The sequence below is a fragment of the Notothenia coriiceps genome, unplaced genomic scaffold (genome assembly GCF_000735185.1).
Source record: "Notothenia coriiceps isolate Sejong01 unplaced genomic scaffold, NC01 NC01_scaffold00024668, whole genome shotgun sequence".
Taxonomy (NCBI): domain Eukaryota; kingdom Metazoa; phylum Chordata; class Actinopteri; order Perciformes; family Nototheniidae; genus Notothenia; species Notothenia coriiceps.
The window spans coordinates 4597267-4607951 of NW_011357369.1; the positions used below are offsets into that span (position 1 = coordinate 4597267).

At 41.9% G+C, this 10685-nt stretch overlaps 1 protein-coding gene across 6 annotated transcripts in view; it reads right to left on the minus strand.

The window, feature by feature from the left end:
* letm1 (leucine zipper-EF-hand containing transmembrane protein 1) overlaps positions 1 to 10685 on the minus strand; it is a 54712-nt gene that overhangs the window by 8927 nt on the left and 35100 nt on the right. For 3 of the 6 annotated variants that reach the window (XR_799473.1, XM_010783008.1, XM_010783006.1), the window contains 3 exons: positions 9555 to 9748; positions 8856 to 8888; positions 7770 to 7926 (listed from right to left, as the gene is read on the minus strand). Coding sequence is in view for 5 of the 6 variants with exons in the window: in XM_010783008.1 (XP_010781310.1) it covers positions 7770 to 7926; positions 8856 to 8888; positions 9555 to 9748 (384 nt within the window). In the remaining variant the exon portion in view is untranslated. The remainder of the gene's footprint in view (positions 1 to 7769; positions 7927 to 8855; positions 8889 to 9554; positions 9749 to 10685) is intronic. The other 3 variants (XM_010783010.1, XM_010783009.1, XM_010783007.1) reach the window with 2 other exon arrangements.

The window sequence follows — 10685 nt, forward strand, 5'->3', positions numbered from 1 at the left end:
CTTTCCCCTTCCGTGATGATTGCAGTGTGAAAGGAGTTAAGTGAAATGAGGAGTTGAGGAGATTTGATTTGGATGGGAAACTCCGGCCCTTGGTTTACCTCTTGACCTTGCTCGTTCTTGAGATTGGAAAACAAAAAGTGAGCCCAAGAAAATCTATACACTGGGTTTCCCCCTCCCAATCCAAAGCAAATTTGGAATAGATAAACTGGTACCATCAAATTCCTCCCAGCCCAAGAGAGCAGGGCCAGAGCATAATGATAATGGAGTTTTTATCTATTTTACAGCAGGGCTTAACAGGTGCAGAGCGCGTTCGCGCATGAATATTCATTTACAGGATCATTTCCTATCCATCTCTTAGAAACAGGACCGCACATCTGTTTTTCTTCATTGCTTCAAAAAGTAGATAATGTTCCAGGTTGATCTTTCCACGTGATACTAAAACAGTACAATAAGGCAATGTTTCTATTTACAGACTTTTAAAAAACTGTACAGGAGATGGACGGCCGGATATGCATCAAGTTTTTCAGCGAAAATTAGTACCTTTACTTTTAAAATATAAACATTTTATTCAATGTAAGATAAATAATAATAATACAGTTTCAAACAAACGCAATAATATGAAATAGTAAATACTAGTGCAGAGAGAAGGGGCTTCTTCCACTTTTGCGCTTCCCTTGGTCACCCTCCCAATTTCTGTGTTTGCATGCGTCCTCCTTAGGCAATGTGCTCATGCTATAATTTGTTCTGTAGAGGCGTTTCCATCCATAGCTACATAGTTGAGTTATTTTCTAATTCTCTACTTCCTACATCGCTCGGGCATTCTGTCAGATAAGTATGGGGGACAGAGTGAGAGCATTTGCTCATGTCGTTCAGCTCGCCGTACTTGATACTCAAGATGGACTTTTATTAATCCCTCGTGGGGAAATTGTTTCTCTGCATTTGACCCATCCTAGTGTTAGGAGCAGTGTGCTGCCATTTTGAACGGCGCCCAGGGAACAGTGTAGGGAACGGTGCCTTGCTCAGGGACACCTCGGTAGCACTTGGTCTTGCCGGGACTTGAACTGGTGACCTTCCAGTTGCCTTCGCCACCACCGCTATTTCCAAACCTTTCACACAGAATTAGTGCGTCTGCTACTCAAAGCTTACTGTTTCAATTCTGCACATTTTCCAGTGTTTCTTTTCATTAGAAGCTGCCAGTGAGTAATCTCCCCTTACCAGGAATTCAGCACTTAATTAGCTCTGCAGAGAAAAAAATAATCAGAGCTTTAATGGGGCAAATTTATTTCAAATTGCGCACAGCAGTGAGTGCCCCCTGAAGAGGGTAATGGAGGATATTAAGCAGGGTGGAGTGAGTCTTAGATTGAGATCGATATGCTCATGAAATCTTAGTGAAATGAGAGACCATGCCTTCACTCCGGACTGTAAAGCAGGCCCTTTAAAAGAGGTTTGGCTATTTTCATTAGCTTTGATGCAGCTGTAAATCAGCGCCGTGTTAGCCGCCCAACTCATACACATTTCTCTACTTCCATTTCTTTTATTTCAGCCTTCCGCTTCCTAACGCAGGGCAAAATCAACAGATAACCTGACCTTCCCTCCTCGTGTTATTCGATCACTACTAACAAACACACGCCGCAGCCTGAGTACAGTTAGGCTAGATGGATATGTGGCTATGGAAATAGCCCTGTTGTGTACTGCGGGTGGATGGTGCCAAGATAATCAGAAGGATTTGAGGAATGCCTCTGCCATGGCCGGACTCTCACTTTTTCTCTGTGTCTTTAGGGAACTCGAGTGCTTTGATTTCATTATGACTTCATTAGGGGGTTAGTTAGCTTTGGAATAACATTTGGAGTGGAGGAATGCAGCTCAGTGACAGACCACACATAAATTAACATTATCGGAGTAGTGTGATTATGAGCTAAGGTAGGATAATACATTTATATAGCATGTTGCTGCTTGAGTCACCGTGTGCAGCAAGGGAAGACTAAGGGCCTTTATGGGGGTTTATAAGAGAAAGCTACATTTAGAAAACCAAACAGGAACCAAACAGGGCCAACAATAATAAGAAGAGAAGTTAGTTAGACTTCTTTATGAATCCCAATCTCTGTGTTGCTCCTGCCCTCATGTCCAAGAGGACAAATCAAGTTTGTTCTATTCTCAGTAGATAGTCAATGAGAAACTGTGCGATTGCAAATGGAAGAGAAAGTTTGTTGGAAGACTGAGTACCCTTATTCTGTGCAGGTTGGCCCCACATGTAGGGGCCTAGGCTATTTATGTAACTCCTTGTCCTTTAATTCTCCTTTGTTGACGACGCCATCGTTCCCAGTGTGACCTTCACTGCGACATCAGAGGTCGTCGCCGTTACCCTTGCGGTTCTGGATGGTCACCCTGCGGAGGGAGGGCGTGGACTTCAGCTCCGGCCGGGGCGGAAACTGCTGCATCAAGATCTGCAGGACTGAGTCCATTTTCTGCTCCATGTTGTGGACCTGGATTTAACAAAAGGACACAAGGCAAAAAGGTTAGGTCAGCTGTGTGCCTCCACGAGAAACTCGCTCAACGTAAATACAGTGTAGACCTGCGTTATGAAACAAACAAACGAGGTCAGGGAGTCTGTGCTTTGTCTCTATCTGCCTCTTCAATACAGTTGAAGTCCCAATGACAGAGCAGTGCAGGGTATAATGACATGGTAGTCTGCCAGTCGCCGTCTACCTGTTAAAGCCACTCATTACAAAAGCTGTTGAGCCATATGATCCATTCAGTAGGCGGATAGACACTCACTCACACACTCACACACACGCACACACGCACGCACGCACGCACGCACGCACGCACGCACGCACGCACGCACGCACGCACGCACGCACACACACACACACACAGGCCGCTCTTGTTTACATGCATTGCCTACTGTAAACACAGGTGTGTCATTGAGCGGAGACATCTCTGACAGGGCGCAGCCGGCCTAACCATGATGTGAATACAGATGGATGGCTCCACCTTAGTTATGGAGGTAAACAGAAGACAGACTGCCTGGTGACATTGAAACACAGAGATGACATCTAATCGGGACACCAAAACAAAGTCACGTACACACTGAAAACCACCAAAAACACACACTTTTGTAACTTCAAAGAGATTTACATCTTCACAGCCTTGGCCTTTAGTTTACCTTTCTACTTATCCCCCCTCCTCAAAGTACTTAGAAAAGCAAGCACACACACACAAGCCCGCCCCGACACACACACACACTAACCAATATCTTTTGATGGCTCCAATGGCTTCAAGAAAGCAGGGAAAATGATAAAGATGGCGCTTCGTAAATCAAAGCCTAAACAACAGAGCACATCAAAGAGCCATAAGATCTCACGCACCGGGCAGGACAGACAGATTCAGACTCCTGTCTCTACTACACGCTGATAGCGAACAACTCCGGCCCAACTGCGGTATTTCTGGCAGGACACATTCAGATAGTTAACATCAATGGCATTTTCATAGGCTCAAGGCTGCGGCCCCTCTCTCTCCCCATCATTTAGTGTGTGTGCCTGATGGCCTGGACATTTTTACAGCAGAGCGCGACATTTAGCAGCTATTATTGTTGTTGAAATATGAGTCATGATAGCATGCATAAATCTGAAATATCCATGTGTCACAGAAAAGAAAGTAACCACATCGCAGCTTGGCAATTATCATCATTTATAAATAACTGAGCAATGTCAAAATGTATGACAAAAGTTATAGGGGCCCATTTATGCTCCTTTTCAGGTTCATATGTTGTGCCTCTGCTGTGACATGTCTCCATGCTTTAATGTTCAAAAAAGCTCTTTATTGTTCTCATACTGCCTGTGCTGCAGCACCTCTTTTCACCCTCTGTCTGAAACCAGAGCCCAGTCTGCTCTGATTGGTTAGCTGGCCGGCTCTGTTGTGATTTGTCAACTGTTAAGCCCCTGTCACACTGTCCCAAAATTGATACCCGATGGACACACGAATATGGAATTGTGAATTTCGCACGAAGATGGCCCCGAACCACACACGAAGGCAACATTTACATTACATTTAAGACATACAACTGCAACGAAAGTAACACAAACAATTACGTTAAAGTATTATGATNAAAATAAGCAAAAGGTAGCAAATGGAGAGCATTGATGAATAAACAAAATCAAAAGAGGAAAAATAATGAGGTAACTGAAGAGATGAGAAGGTCGCAGAGGATGATGTTACTGAAGCGACTCGACAAGAGAGCGAATGAGGCACATAGAAGGAGACTTACACCTCAAACTTGTAAACACATATTCTCTTACCTAAATATACATCTAAGTTTCCAACCATAACCTTTAAAGCAATTCTTCGTTTTGAGCGCACTCCTCACGCTAACTGATACCTGGAATATTTATAACCATTGTGTTTCCACTCTTATCATAACTCATTGATATATTAAAGTATTACATCACTAATCAACAATATTAACCTATGACTTAGTCACAGAAAGGTTAACTTAATCAATTACGAATTTGGGGCATTTTAAGGCAATTTGGCTTCTTTATGGATTATGTTTTCCTGACATTTTGAGAGGCACTTGTTACCTCTCTTAAGGGTCGTCCACGATCCTAAGACTCTGCCTGTTACGCGAAGACTTCTATGACCGCGCATGACACGTCACCTGGTCCCATTAGTTTACATATTTGTATTTATATATACTATCTGAGTATGTGTCTTTATGGAGAAAAGTTAGTAGTGAATAAGTGGCTGGGCCCTCCTTCTCAGCTGCCTCTCCTCTGGCCTTGCTCTTCTCTATCAGCTGTCTGCATACCTCTGCAGCACAAGCCGCATGCTGGGCGCCACCTGAGAGGTGGAGAGTCGATGTCCCCTTGTCGACATAGCTACACCACCTGGGATAATGCGCGGACAAAAGAGCACAGTCAAAAGCAATTCAAAACCTAATCTTTAAGATGGCCATCGTAGATCATTGTCCAGTGTTTACTCGTATTGCTTCTGATTTGCTTTCTTATTTAATTTATTTTTTCAGACAATGAGAGATTTCTTACCTTTACCTACTCTCCATAATTCTTCTCAGCTTCATAGAATTACATCTTATAAGATTTATGATGAAGCTTTAGTATCGACAAAGCGATACTTACAATAACGTGCGGGGCGGACAAGAAGATACAAACTTGAGAAAAACAGAATCATATATCGTATTTCGGCGGACCTATAAGTCGGCTCCTGAGTATAAGTCGCATCAGCCAATAAATGCGTCGTGAAGAGGAAAGAAAACGTATATAAGGAGTCGCCACCGGACGATAAGTCGTATATTCAGAGATTTATTTTAAATCCAAGCCAATAACAGACATTTACGGTAAAACTGGAAAGGGATAGTTATAACCAAGCACCAGGGTCCGGTAGGTAACGGCAACACATACCCCTTCCCCCCCCCTCTACGCTGGAGCTGGCTCTGCGGTCGGGCTAGGGGGAGCTTCTGACCCCTTGCGCGGCATCCGACGGAGGACTGCTGGGACAGACGCGGGCATCTCGGACCGCACGCCACTGCGCATCTCCGGCCGCTGGGCTGGTAGGGCGGTGGACGCTGCGCCGCACCGGACACAAGACGGCGGGCTACACAGACGCGCAACAAGCTAAGCAAGCACAGGCCCTAACGACCAATGGCTACAGGCAGCTAACCGGAAGAACCGTCCCGCCTCTCTTCTCTCGTGGTTTTTTCAGTGGGTAACAGCGAGCAGCATATATGTTGTCACGAGCAGCCGAGAGCGCCCTCGGTGGCCTGTAGACGGTTCATGTCCAGTCAGCATGAATTGGACATTTAAAACTATTATACGTCGCTCCTGATATACAGCTCGCAGGACCAGCCAAAAGCTAGGAAAAAAGTGCCCGACTTATTCGTCCGCGAAAATAACGGTAAGTACATCAGTTCCATAGAGCCAAACATGGACCTATCATGCAAAATTCACTTTTGTACGATCTTTTATACAGGAATGTTGTCCCCGGTGTTCCAGGGAACCTCACCACAGTGCTCAGAAAACACAACGCTCTCTATTTTCCTCCATACCCGAATCTTAAAAAGGGCGCAACGAGATCTGAACAGACTGATACACGATTGGACACTTCTATGACGTCACAGAAGTGGCGCCAACGGCTCATTGGGCCAACTCCACCAATCAGGAGAGACAGCCCACGGACATTGGCGTTGGAAAGGCGCTGGAGCACGCTGAGTGTCACATATGCCAGGCCTGTAGATGGTGCTGTTCTCACAGAATCAGCCCATGAAAAGACAAGTGTATTGATAGCGAAAATGAGGAATGGCTAAAATGCATGATCTTTTGGTATTTTGAAAAATAAAAGTCTAAATATGTCTTATATAGGTATGGTCGCTACCCTATATTCATCAATATAGCATGATAGGTCCACTTTAAGTGCTACTAACGGGCTTTAGATAAGCCAGTCCTTTATCTGTAGAATATAAAGTGCCTTCGTTAGTTAAGTTCTATCGCCCCGAAGGAGTTCGAAAGAGATGAGGTTTCAGTCTGCGCCGGAAGATGTGTAAGCTTCGGCTGCCGTTTCATGGGGGAGCTCATTCCACCATTTGAGCCAGGACAGCAACCACGTGTTTTGCTGATGGAACTGGGTCCCCCTCGCAGTGCGGTTGCAGCGAGTGTTGGCTGATGCAGGCGGAGTGCACGCCTGCGGGGTGTGCGGTTTAACCATGTCCCTGGATGTAGAAAGGCCAGATCCCATTCGCGCATGGTACGCAAGTACCAGTGTCTTGAGAGTGATTCTAGCAGTTACTGAAGCCAGTGAAGGGAGCGGAGGAGCGGAGTGGGAACATTTAGGAAGGTTGAAGACCAGACGAGCTGCTGCATTCTGGATGAGCTTTAATTCAAGGGGATTTCATTAGGATCACTGTAGATGTTTTATCTTGTTCTGTACTTAATTTAGTATTATTTTAATATTGTTGTTATGTTTTCTGTAAAGCACTTTTGGCTGCTTTGTGCATGAAAGGTGCTATACAAATAAAGTGTATTATTATTATTATTATTATTTGAGCCGTTACTTTGCTTTATATCTCAAGTATTTCTAAATAACATAATATTAGGATCTCAGAAAAACTAAAGGCTAGGTTGTAATGAAGCTAGGTGGAGGTGTGTCACGCGTGCCAGGAAATATTCCATTTCATTTTCGAACAGGGGAGGATACACTCATTATTTTTTCTAGTTTTGTTAATATTGAGAGATAGAGAATTAGTCCTTGGCAGAGGTCTGTGGTGATGTGTAACTGAAAGTATTTGAACATAACATGTCACTATAGATATTACAATATAGTGACACATTCAATCCCACGTAGCATCTGTTGCCTGATGTATTGTTTTCTGTTGTTTTATAATATTTGCTATATACCACGGCATTTAAGGAAATACATTTTAAATATACGTGACCTGATTTTAAAGTGTTGTGTCTTCGGTGAAACAAATGAGATTAGTGCTCTAAGTATTTCTACATCAAATAAAAAACTCATAGCTAAAAAGTAAAACAAAAAACCTGCAGAAACTGCCAGTGGTACTATTTATCAAAATACATAGAATACAATCATTTCTATGCTTAATAGGATAAAGCCTCTCTCTTCCATAACAACCCCTTCTTTAGTACTTTTCCTATTAAAAACTAACTTTAAAATAACTTTCTGTGATAATTAGAGAAACTACAAAATAAAAAACGCACCACAAATCAGGGCCGTATTTCTCCGTTGTCTCGTGAACGTACCTTGATGACGTCGTCGATGTCGATCTTCCCGTCCTTGTTGTCGTCGAGCGACTCGGCGATGCTCTGCAGCTTGTGCTCAGGAATGTTCTGGATCTGTCGCATGACGCTGATCAGCTCGTCGATGCTGATGAGGTTCTCCCTGAAGGAGTAGAACACACTGCATACAGGAAACGGTATGTAACCAATTGTGAGGAGAATGTGGCGGAGAAGTCTGAGGACAACATGCCCCAATCGAGGTTCCCGAATCACACCCATTACGCTGATTTCAAGCTTCGTCGATAGTGAGAGTGAACATTACTGTGGAAGCTGCCTCAAAGTTAATCCATGCTCAAAATGCTACTAAGAATGGTGCATTTGGTTTAAAGCTGAATTAATTAGCAATTTACGATTTTTTTATTTTATCATCAAATGATTGTCTTATGGGAAATATAATACTTTTTTTCATTAGTTTTCTAAGCGCTATATTTATTAATAACTTTATATACAAATCACATAATAGAGATATTAAATATATTGTTATAAATCAAAGGCCCTACACAGCCTCAAAGATGGTTTCAATAAAGTTGCAGAGTAGACCTGATCAGATTGATTGATTTTGAAGTTTTACTTTTTAAAATTAAAAGAAGAGCCCCTAAAGTCTAAAAGAATATTCATATGATAAAAACAATGAATTTTCAGGACCTTAAAGGCTCCAACATGTCCAAAAACACTCTGATAGGAGTTATTTTACTTCTGATTTGACTTTAAGTACATTTTACAGATATTACTTTTACTCAAATACGTCCACCACTGATCGTCAGTAAATCCCTGAATCCCAAAAACTACACAAATACATTTTGAGTCGTCCTAAATTCAAATCAAGCACTTTAAGTTAGATCTTAGCATTACATCTTGTTTAATTCATTAAGAAACAATAACTGTTTATTAAAATGGATACACAGCAACCAATGGGGTGCACTTTGGTGTATGGAGCACAAAGGGAAGCTGGTTGATCGTTTAGAGCGAAATTTCAGCAGCTTACAGCCAATAATGCGAGGTTAGCGTTTAGCAAGCAAGCAAATGGCAATTTACCACAGTGCATCTTACCTTCGGGTATCCCTATGTCTAATAAAGAATAATCTGTAAAGTTTAAATAAATTAGGATTCGGTTTTGCAATTGTGAATTTATTGTTAGCATGATAACTGACAGCATGTGCTTCTGTTCAGGAAGACATGTTGTTCCTTGTATTATCTCCACCAGCATTTGAAAATAAAGAGGATGATGGTGATAAGATAATGATGATAGTTTCAATGTAAAAGTCCATAATAAAAATGTATTACTGCTCAAAAAAAGAGACATAACATATACACTTTAAAATCAAAGATAACTGAGAAAAAAGTGTTTTAATTCATGAGATTAAATAATTAGTATTCCTACTTACATCATCCAAAACACCAAATGTGAATTAATTTACTGTTAAAATAGTTTCCAACAAAGAACCTTTTCCTCCTGATTGAGTAACATTTGAAAAACTACAGAGACCAACTGTTTTAGAAAAATACTACACCTTTTTTAGAAATAAATTATATATTTGTGACCTGATTATCGAGGTTGAAAAGCATTGAGGGATATTTTGTTTTGATCTTTTTAGGGGCTATATTGATAATCTAAAAAAAAATGGAATATCGTCAGCCCTTAAAAAATATACTACAAAATGGAAGTTCAGACCAATATTGGAACCCTTTTCTATTCTGAACCCCCTCAGACAGCAGCAGTGTAGGTTCAAATAAGATTTCCACTCTTACCCTACAGGTGGGGTTGTTCCACTCTCCATCTGTCCGTCCAGGATCACCTTGTCCTTCTCCAGCTCTCCGATGATCTTACCGATGCGACCGATCATTCGGTTCACTCTCTTCGACAGACGCTGGCTCGCCTTCGACTCCTCCAGAGCTTTCTCTTGTCCGGTCTTAGAGAGCTCCTTCTTTATCTCTTCCAGATCCTAAAAAAACACATGCGAATACACAATAGACATACAAGAAAAAGACACAAGAGAAAGTCAATTATTTTTTGTATTTCTCTGAATTAAGAAATCAATTGGTCTACTGTTTAGAAAAAAAGGAAGAAATCAAAGAGAAGGTTTCCCACCTGTGGTACGAGTAGAAATTATTATACAAATGACAAGGTGTTGGTTAAGAGATGATAAGCTACTATATGGGGGGATCTTGTAAATTAAATATATGGAATGGAAAAAATGAGTATTAGAAATGATGAGTGCCACAGTGACGCGTCCTAAATCTCGCGTCCTAAAATGTCTCCTTCGAGGAAAAAGCAATGCAATTCCTCCATAGGGTTTTGGAAAATAGCTCGAAATGTGGTTGACATACATGATGATATGATATACTTTTATTAATCCCCGTGTTTCTCTGCATTTGACCCATCCTAGTGTTAGGAGCAGTGGGCTGCCATTTGGAACGGCGCCCGGGGAACAGTGTAGGGAACGGTGCCTTGCTCAGGGATACCTCGGTAGCACTTGGTCTTGCCGGGACTTGAACTGGTGACCTTCCAGTTGCCAAGCCAAGTCACCACCGCCGTAATTGAAGAGACGGATCACGTTTTGTTCAGTCGGATAATATCCACATGTCTACCCTACTTTTACAATTTTCTAAATCATAAATCTATCGATCATAAATCTATCGATTAGATTAATAATAATATTATTAATCTAATCGATAGATTTATGATCGATAGATTTATGATTTAGAAAATTGTAAAAGTAGGGTAGACATGTGGATATTATCCGACTGAACAAAANGCTCCCCGGGCGCCGTTCATGATGGCAGCCACTGCTCCTAACACTAGGATGGGTCAAATGCAGAGGAACCATGTCGTTACATAATACCTGTACTACGTAACGACAATGAAAGTGCAAAAAGAAA